The 16,898-nt window shown below is 45.0% G+C and overlaps 1 protein-coding gene across 1 annotated transcript in view; it reads left to right on the top strand.

The window, feature by feature from the left end:
- Nucleotides 1-16,898, top strand: part of Nek10 (NIMA related kinase 10) — a 184,255-nt gene that overhangs the window by 115,527 nt on the left and 51,830 nt on the right. Inside the window, exons 24-26 of the mRNA XM_013346817.2 lie at nt 1,085-1,214; nt 1,781-1,851; nt 7,844-8,057. Coding sequence (XP_013202271.1) covers nt 1,085-1,214; nt 1,781-1,851; nt 7,844-8,057 — 415 coding nt within the window. The remainder of the gene's footprint in view (nt 1-1,084; nt 1,215-1,780; nt 1,852-7,843; nt 8,058-16,898) is intronic.

The following is a 16,898-nucleotide window of genomic DNA, read 5'->3' on the forward strand; positions in this document are numbered from 1 at the left end:
GGGGGGTGGACAGATGTGTGTAAGTCAGGTGGGGGGTGGACAGATGTATGTAAGTCAGGTGGGGGTGGACAGATGTGTGGAAGGCAGGTGGGGGTGGACAGATGTGTGGAAGGCAGAGTACAACTTATTTTCATCAGTGTCTCTCCTTCCACCCTGTGGGTCTTGGGAAGCGAGCTCATATCATCATTCTTGGTGGCAGGCACCTTTACTGATTGAGCTCTCTTGTCAGCCCTAAAGTACTAGTATGTCTTAAAACAATTTTTATTGATTCTTTGAGAATTTCATACAATGTATTTTGAACATATTTATCTCTGTGGATAATATGGGAAATACCTCCTTTCATAACCACCTCCTCCCACCTTCTATACCTTCACATCCAACTGTGAGTTGTTATTTAGTTTTCTTTCCCCATGCAGTCCAGTTTGTTTCACTCAGCTAGTCTTGACAGTAGGGCCTGGGCCTACTGTGGGCTGGGCTAGACCTAACAGGTGGAGTATCGTTAGAGGAAACTGACTCCGTCTCTCCCAGCATCTATCAAATGCCAGGACGTCCCCAGACAGTGGTGGGATTTTTGCATCCACTTTCCCCCTTCTGTGCTGGGATTTTGTCGGGCTGTCGTTTGCATAGGTCATGTGTATGTTGTCACAGTTGGCATAAGTTCATAAGTGCATCTGCCTTCTCTGCTCTGTTGAGTCTGGAAACAACTCTTTCTGTGGAATTTCAGTGGATAGCTGCCTCTGATTCCTACAGTCTTTCTGTCCTGTCTTCTGTGAAGATCCTTGTGTTTGTGGAGGGGGGATATAATATGTATTTCTCATTTTGGGCCAAGCCCCCCACAGTCTCTTACTCTCTGCAAATTGAGAGTCTTTGTGTTAATTGCTATCTTCTACAAGGAGATGCTTCTCTGAGAAGGGTTGAGAGAAGTATGGGTATAGAGCAAAGTCATTGGGAGTCATTTTAATGTCTGTTAATTTGTGTGTTTTTTTTTTTACACCCACACTATCAAAATTGTTGAAAATTGGATTTCTTCCAGTGCTACTTTATTTCCCTTCCTCTGTGCATTAACATTCTTTATGTATTTCAGCCCAGAGGTCCTGAAGAGTGAGCCATATGGAGAGAAGGCTGACGTCTGGGCTGCAGGCTGCATCCTTTATCAGATGGCGACTCTGAGTCCTCCCTTCTGCAGCACTAACATGCTCTCCTTGGCTACTAAAGTAGGCCCTGGGGAACAGAAGGGCCCCCTAAAGCTAACAGCCACACCCTGTTCTTCACAAAACCCTTGTGACTTATGCAGCTGTCAGGCAGAAGCAAGCATTATTTGGTTTCCTACACAAGCCAGTCTCTTCTCTCTCATCTAAATAGCTATGACACTACACACGTACTCCTATTTGTCATATAAAATTATGAAAATAAATTTGTGATTACTGTTTTCTTTGTGGTGGTGGAGATGGAACCCAGGGCCTAACACATGCTAAGAAAGCGCTCTACCGTTGAGCTACATCCCCAGGCCCTACCGTAGGCCTACAAGCCACCATATTATATTATCCCGTGTATTGCTTTGTCACGAGTCTAAGGTTTAGTTAGCTTGGAGAATAAGATTCTGTATTCTAGAACTGTCTAATTGGCATTGATTTTCATTTGTTGGGATGTTTGCATTCCCAATTAAAATTGATGTGTCAAATTATATTAATGTATTAGCAATCCACGTTGTAGCAATGAATGACCGCTCACAGATAGCATGGTTCTTTGATGCTGTTGCTCTTTTCTGTTTGTCTTGCAGATAGTGGAGGCAGTGTACGAGCCGGTGCCAGAAGGCGTCTACTCTGAAAAAGTGACAGATACCATTAGCAGGTAAATAATCTCACGACTTACAACATATAACGGCCACCAGAAAATCCTTATGCCTTTATATATTCCCTACCTATGGGCAAATGCTTAGGAAAGGGCCCAGGTAATCCAGACCGAGTGAGATGTTTGAGTGTTACTAGTAATAGTAACTCCTTGGAAACCATTGGGACATCCAAGGGGACCTTGAATGAGATCTACAACTATTGGGTCTATAGATAAGGCCTATCTATAAGACCTTTTTTGATATGAAAAATATGTATAATGTAAAATTAAGTAAAACAAATAGTATGAAAATCTATTTTTCTGAAACATAAAATATGCATAAATATTAAAAAATGAGTAACGTGTAAGCTAAAAAGGGCTGTCAATGATAAAACTCTAGGTAATTTTGAGAGTTAATAATGCTGTATTTTATACTAAGATCTCAAAAAACGAGATCTTTAGGCTTTTCCCAAGAGTTGGGTCTAATCCTTCTGACTGTAGGGGGACTATCCTTGATCACCTCACAGTTGAATGGATCCTGCCTACTGCTCTCCAGGTTCCAGCTACTCCTTTCATGACCTTTCCCCTACTGTCCTTATTTCTAAAACCTTCTCCTCTCAGACACATGCATGACTCTTGCCCTCACTTCCCGTGCATGGACACAGAGACATCTCAGATCAAGAAACCTACTCTGAGCACCCCGCTACTCTGAGCACCCCACTACCTCGGCACCCTACTCTGAGCACCCCCCTACTCTGAGCACCCCGCTACCTCAATGCTCTCCAGCTCACTTTCAAAACCACAGCCTGGGTAATTCTGCGACTGTTAACCTTTGCTGTCCATTTGAGTGGATTTGGGATCACCTAAGGGACGTACTGTTGGGTATATCTGAGGAAGAGTTGAAATGTTGAGGGGCTCTGCCCAAATGTGGGCAGTATCACTGTATGAGATATGGTCCCAGACTGAAGAAAAGGAGAGAAAGTGACCGAGTTCAACAGATTCTCTCCTTGCACACCGTGTGTAGATGGTGGCATTGCACTACGGCCATCACGTGTTCCCATCATGACGGACTATTTCTTCTCCCGAGTGTTGAGCCAAAATGAACCCTATTTCCTTGAGTTACCATTGTCGGGAAGTTTGATTGCTGCACCCAGGCGAAGAACTGATGCCCAGAGCCGGGACTGAGATGGGTACTGGTGCTGGGAGAAATCTGAGCACTTCATTTTGGAGATCTTTGCAACTGGTTTGTGGAAATATATGGAGGGGTTTGGAGCTGTGGGCTGAAGAAGCTGCCGGGTCCTGTAAGTGGAGCTAGTGGGCCACTCTCAGGAACACCGGAGAGGGAAGGGCAGTGCCCAAGTGCTCAGGTTTTGAGGTTTCAGGAAGGAAAACAAACACTTGCTAGGAACTGGACTGGAAGCCACTCCCGTCCACTTTGCGCTTCTGCAACAGTGGACAATACCCTGCCCTAAAGTAGGAGCCAAAATAATCCCTCTATTCGTTCCTTAAGTTGCTTTGGGTACTAATATTTGGTGACAGCAACAGCCTAAAAAGTAACTTATGCCCCTGAAATATCACAATAAGCACACATACTTATTTGTTTATTGTCTCATCTTCACTAAGGAAACTGGAGAGCAGACACTTTCTAACCTTGGTTCCAGCGTGTTTAGCATGCAGAGCAGTGCTGACACAGACCAGACCCTCAGTCAACGCGGCCCTGGAAAGTTATGGCTGACACCTGATCCCAATGTCAAGGCCATCTTGGTACTTCCATGGGACCAACATTTGTTCTCTGCTCCAGCAATCCAAACCAAATCCTTTTTATTCTGGATGTTAAAAGTCCTAGTGTTTCCCTAGGTGAACAAGTTTCAGCCTTTTTCTAAGACTCAGACACTCTGGCTTCATGTCTGTCCCACATATATGACCATCTCCCATGAATTTCAGTAGGCATGCTCCATTGCCCATCCCCCTGGCCCTCTGCTTACACTTACAAGCCTATTGCTTTATGCCAGTTAATGCCTCATCTCTTTGTAGAATTATTTCTTGACTTTCTCCATGTTTACCAAACACTGACCTAATCTTAGGAGCATCGTCTTCTATAGACTGTCCTGTTCAGGCAGAGCCCTATGTACCCAAGAAGCTGGTCAAGCAATTTCTATGTCTATTTCATCATTTGGTGCAACAGGGATTGCCACTAAAGGTGACACACAGAGTGGCAGACAGCCTGTCTTCTAGGAAAGCTCACGTTGGTGGCTCCTGAGGAACAGACAAAGGGAAGATGGAGAGAAATGAGATTCCATTATATACAGGGTGATGTTGGATGGAGAGGTAGAGAATGTGGGGGAAGTGTTGCTCGCGCTGTGGGGTGCACATTGTGGGCATAACGCTAAGGTCCCCGTTAGCTGGGGAAGTGGACACAGTTTGGAGATTTGAGGAGTTGGATTGATTTAGTTACAACCTTAAGACATGGAAGCAGGATCAGGGGAAGGGCAAATGTCAGCGGCAAGGTAAGGGCAGGTCACCATCAGGAAGTACATCCTGAGATGAGCAATGTCTGCCTGGAAGAGGCTTCATAGGGGGCTGCAGGAGCAGGCTTCATAGGGGGCTGCAGGAGCAGGCTTCATAGGGGGCTGCAGGAGTAGGCTTCATAGGGGGCTGCAGGAGCAGGCTTCATAGGAGGCTGCAGGAGCAGGGTTCATGATAGGTGCTGAGTTCACTGCCGTCATAATGTTTGAAGGGATAAACGGTTCTTAACAGGGACTCCAGAAGTGCTTTGTTGCTGTAGTTTTGCTTGTGTATGTGTGTGTGGTATTGTGGTGTGCCTGCATACATATGTATATGTGTGTGTTTGTATATATGTTCACATGTATCTGGGTGCATGTGTGCGTGCACACATGTGTCTGGAGGACAGTGTAGATGCTGGATATCTTTTATGATCATTCTCTACTGTGAGGCTAAGTCTCTCAATTGAGCCGGAGCTCACAAATTAGATAGTCTATCTGGCCAACTTGTCCTGGAGATTCCCTTTTCTCTGGCTCCTAAGAGCTGGCTACCACACCTGCGTGGCTTTTATATGGATTCTTGGGATGCAAATTCTTTCCTTGGCAAGTGCTTTATCCACAGATCTGTTCAGACAGCCACCAGATGAAATGTTTTTGCAAGTGTTTATAACTTAAAATACTAAGCAATGACAATAAGTTAGGCCGGGTAATTTAACTTTGTTGCTATAAGATTGCAGGGTATATGCTGTAAGAGACATTATTTTCATTTAAAATTATTCAAGATTCCTAATTGTTTGCACGTACATCAAGAAAGATTTGTCTTTTCTACACTTGAGGCCATAATGTATCGTGAGTTAAGTGCCATTTATATTTAACATGCAATTGTATATTAAATTTGCTTTGAGCTTTTAGTGTTGAAAAACTAAGTTCCAGTAGAACTAGAGAACAATTTCAGATTTCCCATTTTCTTAGCCTCTCATTTTCTTCAAAATATTGGTGCAAGGTCAGATAAAAGCAGCGTTTGTAAGATCCATTGGTGACTCAGCAAATGATTATGTTCAGAGGCAGCTGTCGGTCAGCAACTAGACAGACCCTTGGCATACAGAATAACCACCATGCTCAATAGTAATTTAGTCATCTATTTATTTATTTATTCCGAGGTAGGGTCCTGCTCTATAGGCTGGCCTGGGGCTCCTTATCCTCCTGCCTCGGTTCCCCGGCTGCTGCCATTACAGGCTATAGCCAACATTCTTCATTCTTAAACTCCGTGTTATTCCCAGCACCTTAGTTTTACTCTGTGTTATCCACAGTCATGTTTACCTCATCTCTGGGTTTCCCAGCACCCCAGTTTTACTCTGTGTTATCCACAGTCATGTTTACCTCATCCCTGGGTTTCCTAGCGCTCCAGTTTTCCTTTGACACATTCTCGTCAGGCACAGCCCACAGTATCTGCAGTTCTAACATGCAGAGTCTTTCCCTCTCCTGTTTACATGGTGTATTCGCACATTTTGTTATCAAATGTTCCCTTCCTAGCAGTCTTTTAAATTGGGAGAATAATTTAGCAACCCTGAGGTCTGGAGCAACGACGGACTCTCTCTTGCTGCTTTGCCTGGTAGCAGCACCGCTATTTTTACCTGCCAGCATACAGCAGAGCTGTGGAGGCGGCGGTGCCGGTGGCTTCTTTTCCTGTCTCTCTTCCTTTCCCTTTTCTTTTCCGAGGAGGGATATTTCCTTTTATGCACTAACTATTCCAAGGGTGGGAGTTTTGCTCCCTGCCTAACTGCATAAGCTGCCTGCTGCTTTTTGTCCAAGCAGACACGATGCTTAGAGAGCTAAGTCAGCAGCGAGCTGCCAGAACAAAGGGAATCATCACAATGATCCGCCTCAGTTCTGTGTCATAAAACATGAGCTGAAGGTAGCCGAACACCATCGCTGCGGTTATTTCCATCTCGTCACTGACTGGAGCACAGAGTTGGTGAATGAGAGCACTATTCCAAATACTCTTTTTCCACAGAACGTGATTTTATGCTTCTTTGGTTAGGGAATCATACACGTGTCTCTGAAAAATATACCTTAAATACCCATGCAAGCAATGGAGCTGCCTGGGAACCTCTGCTAGTGTGTGTCTGGAGGTCCACAGGCCTGTGTCCAGACATCTTGGTTAAGAACGGTTAACTCTTTAGGTGTTAAACCATGTTCGCTCACTTACTGATTCATTTTCTCATTTACCGAGCACTCCTCGGGAGCCAGATTCCATCTTAAATGCTGAGATCCTCGCGAAGGGGACACACCCTTTTCCTCTCAAGAAGTTTCCACTGTAGCGATGAATTGGAGTGTTAAAATCCCATTATGCGATAGTTGATAAACAGAAATGCCTACCACGTAGTAATCTCGGTGTTGACTCCATGCTGTGTGAATGGCCTTCTGGCAGTCTGTAGATGAAATGGGAACCATGCTCCCAGCAGTGTGCCTGATGATAGTCCCTGCCTCGAAACCGCAGAAACATTAGCACCAAACGTGTCAAGTTACTTAAGCAAAATTTCTTAAGAAAATTTGAGAGGGCTGTTTAGACATATTCCAATAAAGACTGCCTATAACAGTGTATCCCAACTTACATTATCCCCGTGTCCCTGAAATTCTGTTGTCAGAAGCAAAACCCAGCATATTAGTTTAAGACCCATGTCAACAAGACCCAGTAAATGAAAATAATCAAACACAATGAGTATAAACAGCTCTGTTGGCCTTAAAAGCAATGCTAATAGTCAATCGCAAGAAAAGACCAAAATGCGCCTAGCTTTATAGTTCATCAGCTTCTACACATCTTCTTTTCATTTTAGCTCAGCCTCTCAGTTTGTGAGTGGTTCTTTTGTATGCCCAAATAAGTGATAATCTTAAAAAAATAAAAATACATTAAAAAATTACATTTTTTTTTCCGTTTTACGGTACTATAACCCAGGTTAGCCTCAAACTCGTGGTCTTCCTGATTCAGGCTCCTGAACGGTGGAATTCTACTTTTGACACTGTAAAAATCTACCTCACACCTCTAAGTCATTGGCCTGTATTTTGTGTTTGCTGTGCTTTGTAAGATGCAGACTAATCTTACTGTGTTAATGTTGACAGAACATGGTCCAAAAGTTGTGACCTCCCAGAAACTTTCCTTCTTTTACTTGCCTCAGAGATGCCCTGTTTGTCTGGTTGTAATTGCAAAAGTCAATCAAACATGCAGGAGCAGAGGACCACTTCCTTCGTCCTCCTTGAGCCCTGGGAGATTTATGGCCAGCTGACAGTCCTGAGCTATGAGCCCAAGTGCAAAGCCCTGTAACTGCCCTCTCCCCGCCAGGCCTCAAATATCTTTTGAGAAGTACTGGACTCTGAGCTGTGTCTGATGCTTGTCCTGTCCCAGCTCTTGGGTGTAGATACTATGATGGCCACACCACTTGGTTGTGCTGACCTCCCCTCCCCCATGCCATCCCAGCAATGACCTTTGTTACACTAACCTTGTCTCCCCTCAGCTGCCTCACTCCTGACGCAGAAGCCCGTCCAGACATTGTAGAAGTTAGCTCCATGATCTCAGATGTTATGATGAAGTATTTGGACAACTTATCCACATCCCAGCTGGCCCTGGAGAAGAAACTGGAAAGGGAGCGGAGGCGCACACAGAGATACTTTATGGAAGCCAACAGGAATGCGGTCATGTGTCACCATGAACTGGCTCTGCTGTCCCAGGTAACTAGAAACCTCTTGGTCCCAGGTGAGGCCTCCTAATAGTCCCTCTGAAGATCTTCATGTTTGTCTTAAGGAAAAATTGCCCAAAGTAAGGAAAATAATAAAATTGCAGAACATTTCACCATCATATAGTTACATATTTGTATCCATTATTATATCCCACAAATAAATTCCAATAATTCAGAATTACTAACCTTCCAAAGAACCTACCCACGAGGTACTGTCTAACTGTGAACCGAGAGCATCAGGAAACAGTCTCAGGAAGCCCCATGTTAAGCGAATGGTCTCTGTGTGTGGTACCTAGTGCTTAGGAATATTTCTTTCCCTTCATCATCTTGCTGCACTTTAGGATAAACACGCACGTTTGTTCGAGAAGAAAATAACGCTTGTCTTTCCGTTTTTCTTACTGGTCTGTGTAGTCCCTCTGCTTGCTGCCTGTGTCATGATCTCATTGGAAGCTCAAATCTGAAGACTTTAGAGGTTTTCTTCCCAGAAAAAAAAAAAAAAAAAAAAACTGTCTCGGTATCTAAGTGTTTCTCAGAGCATAATGTGGAAAATTCTGGAACTTTGCCTTGGGCTCGTGGTGGCCGGCGATGCTTTTGCTCTGCCCCACTTCCCTTTTCTGGACCTTGGCAGGGCGTTGACTGCCTCATACACCCTTCAGCAGGCACTTGGAAGTGCTGCCGATGTCCTGAGGGTGGGGCGCAAGGTGACAGGACCATAATGCTCATTGTTGGTCATCTGTCTGGTCATTGACTCCTTCCCACCATCCCAAAGACTCGCTCTCTGTGAGGAGATGAGGCAGAGTCAGTCTCAGAGGAGTGACCCCTCTGACTCCTGGAGTAACGGGGTCTCTAAGACTCCTGTTCTGGGGAGAAGACAAACACTGCTGTAGAGTGAGTTTATCTCTAGGTACTCGCGAATCTTAAAGTTGAGTAGTCAGTGTTTTCGTTTTGTGGGGAAGACTCATCCTCATTCCCTTAACTGCTGAGCCTAGCCGTGACTTCAAGTCTGATCTATGTTGGCTTTCTGAGGTTAGGAGGGTATAAGCTGGAGCCGTGGCTCTCACTGAGCCCCACACTGGGAGCAGGGCTCACCTCGCTTGTTATTTGCCACCTGACTTCATAAAATCAGGCTGCGTATGAGCACACCCTTCCATGCACATTATATATTTTAGTAGTTTATGATGCAGGAGATTTAGCTGTTTCTATCTATCGGAGTAAGAACTTGAAGCCTGGTATTAATTTCTGCCCTGCAAAGCTCCCAGCCTGTTCCTAGGTGGGTAGGAAAGGGTCATTTTTCTTCAGCTCATGAGGTGGCGGGAGGGGCTCGTTTAAAGTCGAACAAGAGAAATCCTCTTATCTTCAGTAAAACACCTTGAGAAGGATCATGTTCTATATTTATGATCATCTCTAAGCTATAAAACTGTATCAGTGGTTCTCCAGCACATCAGCAAACACACAGCCTCCAGCTGCAACACTCGGGCTGCTCAGAGCTGATCTGTGTTGCTCTGTCCCATCTACTTCCCACGGCTCACCTCTCTCAGATCACCTCAGCAAGTCCCCTGCATTGCACAGTTTGACTCTCATGTGCGCGTAGATTGGGTGCAGACTCCCAGGCCGCGGACAGTAAAGCAGGGCGACCGGTGAAGTCAAAGGAAGGGGGTTTGAAGAAGTATTTACCAGCTTCAGGGACTACTGGAATTAAAAATTTAATGTGTTCAAATCTACCACACAACTTCAAAAGTCAGAGTACAGTTGGTTGAAATACTGGTTTTATTTAAGTATTAGGATGATAGTAATTATTTCATTAACTGTCAGAATAATGTCATTTTGAAGAATTTCATCTTGAGGGGACTGTAGATCCTTGATGTAAGTGTTCTCTAAAATGGCCCACCCTTCTGACCTGCTGTAGACAGTACTTCCTTTTTACACAGCATTCCAGAAGCACGTTTTCTGCTGGAAAGACAAAATACCCAGGACTTATAGCTAACAAAGGAGAGAGGGTGCTGGGGCACTGGCTCAGCAGTCAAGAGCACCTGGCTGCTCTCTCAGAGGACCACGGTTCAATTCCCAGCAGCCACACAGTGGCTCACAGCCATCTGTAGTTCCAGACCAAGGCTCCACTCTGGTCTCTGTGAGTGCGGTCTTCATGTGGTACACAAACATATAGGTGAGCAACCCTCCCCTACATAAAAATAATAAATAATTAAAATGTCCAAAAATTTTTTTTACAAGGGATAACAAGACTGGAGAGACATCAATAAGTGATTAATCAGTAAGTGCTTACCCGGTCAGCTCGAGGATCTGAGGTCACTCTCGATACTGCTGAGTGACTTTCTGGGGAGAAGTCAGCAGTGTCTATGCACCCCAGATGGGTTATCCAGAGCAGAGCAGAGCAACGATTCCACCAGAGACTGATGTGGCAAACTAACATGTTTACTTACGAGGCGGTAGTCAGAAATGCAGGCCTGATTCACACGCCCCTGTATCCTCAAAGGGTCCACCCCAACACGGGTGACAACTCATGACAGCTGCTCCCTCGGAGTTTTTTGTGTGACTTGCAGGTAGTGGGAAAGTTTCCTCTTCCTGTGCCCCATAGCGTAGCCATTTTTCACTGCTCCTAGCATCTCGGGAAGGCCCCTGGGAATCTTATAGCTTCAGGAACGTCTTGCTATTTAGGAGTTATTTACTCTCCCAGTTGTTTACTCATGAGCCTCCCCACTCATTTCTGGAAGGGATGTGTGAGTTCAAAGAGAATCAGATAAAACTGCAGGTACCATGGCAAATGATTGCAATCCCAACATTGATAACGTGGAGAAAGGCGAACCATGTCCAGCCAGGCTAGCCTGCTTGCTCAACTCCAGTCCTATGAGAGACCCTGTGTCAAAAAATCAGATGGGGCCACTGAGATTCAGTAGGTAAAGGTGCTTCACACCCAGCGTGATGACTGGGGATCCTAGGGCAAAAATGGTAGGAGGAGGGAAGTAACCTCCACACGCATACCGTGGCATGCACATGTGGGCACACACACGCATGTGGTTACACATACCCACACAAACAATACATTAATAAAAGAAAGGGAATGACCTGAGGTTGTTCTCCAGCTTCCACACACATGACATGCATGCAGACCAGTCCTCATTCACACAGACAATTTAAAAGCAAAGAAGAAATGAAGTTTGCCTTGGCGCATGTCCTGGCTATGAAGCATACAGTTGTAGATGTTGTCAGCTCTATCAAATGCACAGCGCCTGGGTTAGAAGGGTGGGTTCTAGGCTGCTGCTGGCTTCCCCAAGTGGCAGTTCTGCAGTAAAGCAATGCATGGCTGTCGTGTGGATCAGCACATTCACTGAGTGCTGCAGGAAGTGCTCCATCTTTATGGACCATCGAGAGATAGTTGATGTCACTCCAAGCTTCCGTGACTGCCTTAAGATCATGAAATTTCTCTCCCACTACCTTCAGCATACTAATAATCCTAGCCTTTTAAAATCAATCAAATACTAAGAAGAAAACACAGCTTTATCAAGGAACCAACAAGAACAATATAGTACATTTTATCTATTTTTTTTTTTTTTTGGTTTTTCGAGACAGGGTTTCTCTGTAGCTTTGGTGCCTGTCCCGGAACTAGCTCTTGTAGACCAGGCTGGCCTCGATTCCCAGAGATCCGCCTGCCTCTGCCTCCCGAGTGCTGGGATTAAAGGCCACCACCACCCGGCTAATACATTTTATCAAAAGAAAAAAAAAGCAGCCAGCCTGCTTTACTCTCAATGGGCACTAATTTTTATAATTATTATCTTTCCATTGACTTCTTTATTTGCTGTTTTTATTCTTCTTTAATTAAAAATTTTCAATTAGCATATGCATAATTGAGTTTTCTGATGGCACTTCTAAATTCTCTCTCTCTCTTTTTTTTGTTGGTTCTTTTCCCTCTCTTCTCTTTGTTCCGTTACCCCCTGGTGCCCATCAAGCTCCCCCAATAGCCTCCTTCGTGCTTCCCAGTCACGCGTGTCCTTTTGCCCTCCCCATTATTATATCCACCTATGTTCTACATCATCTCTGCTTTCCTTAAGCAATGTTTTGATTGTTCCAAGTATGAGGACAGTGTCTTAGAGCAGTTAATACCAATAATGCTGCCACCCAACTCACTGAGAAGGAGCGCCAAAGGGAAGCAGAAGCAGTGAGCTGCTCCAGCTCCTCACAGCTGGAAGGAGGTCTGTGGTCAGTGTTGGAACACTGCAGATTAGTGGGCTAGCTGACAAAACAGGAAACACCACAGACTTCCCTCCCGGGGCAGGGGAGCACAAGCTATTTATTCTCATACTTATGTTTAATTATGGATGTTTTCATAATAAGCTGCTGTGAAAGATGAGGACAAATCTGTATTTCAAAAGGGCCAAGGAAGCTTCATGATCTAACTACATTCCTGCCGGGTACTGCAGTTACCTACTGCCAAAGCGAAGCAAGGCATTCCCCTTAACTCCTGAAATTGCAAATGAGAACTGGTACAAGGAGCCTGTTAGGATGGGGATTAACTAGATTAGAATAAGGCACAGGTGTTATTCAGATGTCTGACAGTGAGCGGGGAAACGGTGTGTATCAGAGACTGTGAGAGTCACCTCTTGTCTGGAGTGTTCTGGCACCGTTCACAATGCACTGAGCCCACAACCATCACCCTGTGCGTGCTATCTTAGATCTGAGACAGCATATCCACGTGGGCATTGTTAAGAAGACTTTGGTTCTTCCCCTCCAAACAGGAAGCAGGCATCAGTGCTGGGGTTGCAGATGTGTAGGACATTGGGCTCAGCTTTGAGTGTGGGTGCTGGGGATCCGAATTCAGGGTGTCATGTTTGTGCAGAAAGCATATTAGCAACTGTGACATTTTGTCGTACTTCGTAGGAGTTTGGGTAGAAGTTGGGCATGCAGATTTGCCTCTTTTTTTTTTTTTTTGTATTTTGAGTCAGGGTTTCTCTGTACCTTCGATGCCTGTCCTGGAACTAGCTCTTGTAGACCAGGTTGGCCTCGAACTCACAAAGATCTGCCTGCCTCTGCCTCCCGAGTGCTGGGATCAAAGACGTGTGCTACCACCGCCCAGCTTGCCTCTCGATTTTGAACTCCATCCCTGCTTGTTGCAGCCACAGGTAGATACAGCCACTGTTGCTTGCGTCTGTGTCTGAACATGCCGTTTCCATTTTGAGAGTTCTGTTCTCTATTTCTTCTTGCCAAGACGGCAGCTGGGTACAGGAGGAGGCTGAGGCAGGCTTATGCCAGTAGGAAGGCAGGGCCCTCTGGCTGCCTGGTGTGGCTGCTGTGAACCTGTTTCTCTGTTTTGGGGACATGATCCCTGAAGCCTCATCTCCAGCACGGGGGTCACTATTTCTGCCCCCCTCTGAGACCTGATCATGTCTTCTTTGGTGGCATCCCCAAACTCACTGAGACACATGAGAGTTTGGGATGACTTTCCATGCCACACATATGCCATGGGGATCTCACTGGGAATAGAAGGCACCGTTTCAGTCCCGCCAACTCAGGTACCTCCCATTCTTCCACCTCTCCCACCCCAAGTGCCTGCCATTCAGCTATCTGACAAGTACCCACCCTAGCGGCCAGGCAATATTGTAGGCAGCAGTGATATTAGGCCTCTGCCTTCATGGGTCTTTTGATAAATGCCTAGAGCAGCTCTGTGATCTGTAGCATCGTGGTGGGCATGGAGCTGTTCTGAAGTGCCCTGCCACCTCTGACTGCAGCCTGACTTTCCTTAACTCTTTCTGTATTTCCACTAACGCCCAACTTAAGTCTTGGTGTCCAGCTGTGCTGGAGCAGCCGACAGAAGCAAAGTCAGGGACACTCACAGCTAACCAGTCTCTGAGCTGTCTCCTGCCTACCTGGAGATGCAGAATTTTCTCATTCCTCTCTTATATAGCCGCCTCCATCTGGCGCAGCCTGTTCTATATCCGGGCATCATTCACCCACTTTCTTTAACTCTGTGGTTGTTGCATCAGAATTTGGTTTTGAGGTATAAGAGCTTTAGGATAGGGTTGTGCATAAAGCCATTCTAAGATGGCAACATGCCTCACTATACGGCACAAGCACAGCCTCCAACTGACTTGTCTGAACCGAGCCTCACCTCACCTCAACCAAATAGCCCCCTATGGCTAACAGGTACACAGCTGCAGTAAGCCTCATGACGTAATCGGGCAGGGTTTATAGAGGAACATGCGGAATACAACTAATAGCATGTTTATGTATTATAGAAGGGAGCCTTTAGCTTGACTTACTTACACAGGAAGGTCTGACTGACACCTGTCTGTTTCTAGAGAGGCTGAGAACCTAGCTTTCCAGTCCACAGGGTGTGATGCCTAAGCATTCCCAGCCTGGCACTAAAAGCCAATATTCCAGCTAGAATGCCAACTCTGTACTATCTACCTACCAGAGACCAGGAACCACCAGGACACGTCCTAGGGGAACATGTAGTAGGCGGTAATTTTTGCTTACCACCCTGACTTTGGATGAAGTGGGGTTTTAAAGTGTGGTCACTAAGGATTCTGACTGCTCGGTGCAGCGCAGGCCTACACCAGCAGACTTGGGAAGAACGGCCTTCTGTGCCCAAGGGGACAGACCAGGTTATCGTAAGATGGTAGTGAAAGGACCGGGCTGGAACTGCAGCTGCAGTCCACTGTAGACAGGTCCTGCTTGCTTGGGAGGAACACAGCCGTGCATAAAAGGCTTGTCCACAGACTCGATCAGCTCCATCCACCCTATCAACGATTGGTCTACCTCTCAGCCTCCCTTCCCACGCCCACCAAAATTGCCATTCACAAAGCAAATCCATACTCTTGATTTGGGCCATTTACTTTATAGTTAAGATGATTAAATGATCCTAGATGGTTTCAGTTTTCAGTGAATAAAAGATGTTTATGGTAATGTGATATTGTCAGACAGCTCCGATCCATCCCACAGAGCGTCATGTTAAATTCCGCCCTTGGAGAACAGCAGCTGACGGACTACTTAGCAGCAAAGGTCGTTTTTACATTCACGAGTCTTTCACAAACTCGGGTCATGATGGGAATCTTGTTCCATGTTCTCAAAAAACTTTATTGACAAGAGATTTGTTATCTTTACAGTTGGGTGCTTACATTTGAAGAGGATGTAAGCATCCGGATGCTCTTTTGTATGTGTGTGTGTGTGTGTGTGTGTGTGTGTGTGTGTGTGTGTGTGTGTGTGTGTGTGTGTGTGTGCGCGTGTGTGCACTTGGATTTTAAGTGTCTATTTATTTATCCATTTTGCCTTGTTTTGATTGTACCATATGCCATTCACAAATGCTGAGCCTGCTGCTAAAAGCTTGTGCCTGCAACTCTCTGCTAAGAGATGAAAATAAGCCATGCAGAAAATATCGTATTTTAAAAGGACAGTATTTTGCTGGACGATTTTGCCTTTATAGTCTGGTTAACTACTGACAAATTTCTCTCGAGATCCCCAAAATGCAACAAGCAATGATATATGGAAATAAATATCAGAAATCAGGACATCTCAGCTTTTGGGAAATGTTCTTTGCTTATTAGGTTTGAAGGAACAACAGTGTTTCCCCAGCTCCACTCTCCCTGAATAAATACAATTCTCTCATAGGCTTTGTAAATGCCCCCTTTAAAAGCAACAGAATTTACATATTCATAGTGTTATGTTTAAGTGCTGAGCTTAATGGCTTTTGACAAAAGCATTCATCACCCAAACAGAATTCTGTGTACATCTCCCCGAAAGCTCCCACACATCACCTAAGACAACTCCTACCTGGGGCTGGGGTGGAGGTCAATGGTGACTGCATATATATGTAACATATGGATTCTAGCCATGTCTGTAAGAGTCCTCCATCTCACGTATATTAGTTCTAATTACAAAGTTGTGTCCCAACTCCCATTATTTTTCTAGAATATTAATTTTTATTTATATATTTAAATACATCATATATTAGATACACACTATGCTTTATACATAGAATACTTATGTGTGTGGATTAAATATCTGCCACATTTTATTGTTGTAATGCTGAATGCTTGTTTCCAAAACTGGAATATTAAGCCAAACTGCTACAAACTTTATCAGACGAGACATTGTGTAGATATGTGTCTATTTCTTTTAGGCGATACCTAGAAGTAGACTTCCGGTCCTAAGTCGTTGGATGGTTTACTACAAAAGATACTTCTAGCTTCCCAGAATAATACTGTTTAACGCTCTAGAGTGGGATGCAGAATATGGCGGTCTGAATAAAACACCAGCCTAAGTCTCAGCCATAATCAGTGGTTATTTGGGGAGAATCAGGAGGCGTGGCTTTGCCGAAGAGGGTGTGTCACTGGCCAGGGTTGGTTTGAAGTTTCAGAGGATTCATGCCCTTCCCAGTGTGCTCTCTGCCTGCCGCATGTGGATCAAAATGTGGGCTCTGGTCTGCTTCTGCCACTGCCACGCCTCTGCTCCCCCAGCAGGGACTCTAACCTTCTCAACTCTGCTGGAAGCTGCCTTGGCCATGGTGTTTGTCACAGCAATGGAACAGTAAGTAGGACAGCCATTCCAGCTGTAACTCTGCCAGTGTCTGTCTTTGGTGTCTGATGTGTTTATTCTTGCTTTAGCCTTGGGTCCTCTGTGGGCTTAGTTTGTATTTTTCAGGCAGTCGGTGCTGCCAGGCTCTGACTTGTGCGTGTTGTGTCTGTGAATGTGCATGTCTGTGTATGTGTTAGGTGTCTGTTCAAATATTTTGCTTGTTATTTTGCTAGATTTCTAGTCTGGTTTTAAGTTTTACTTTTTAATATATTTTATTTGTTTTTTTTTTTTTTTGTTTTTTTTTGTTTTT

This window comes from Microtus ochrogaster, chromosome 6 (genome assembly GCF_000317375.1).
Source record: "Microtus ochrogaster isolate Prairie Vole_2 chromosome 6, MicOch1.0, whole genome shotgun sequence".
Classification (NCBI taxonomy): domain Eukaryota; kingdom Metazoa; phylum Chordata; class Mammalia; order Rodentia; family Cricetidae; genus Microtus; species Microtus ochrogaster.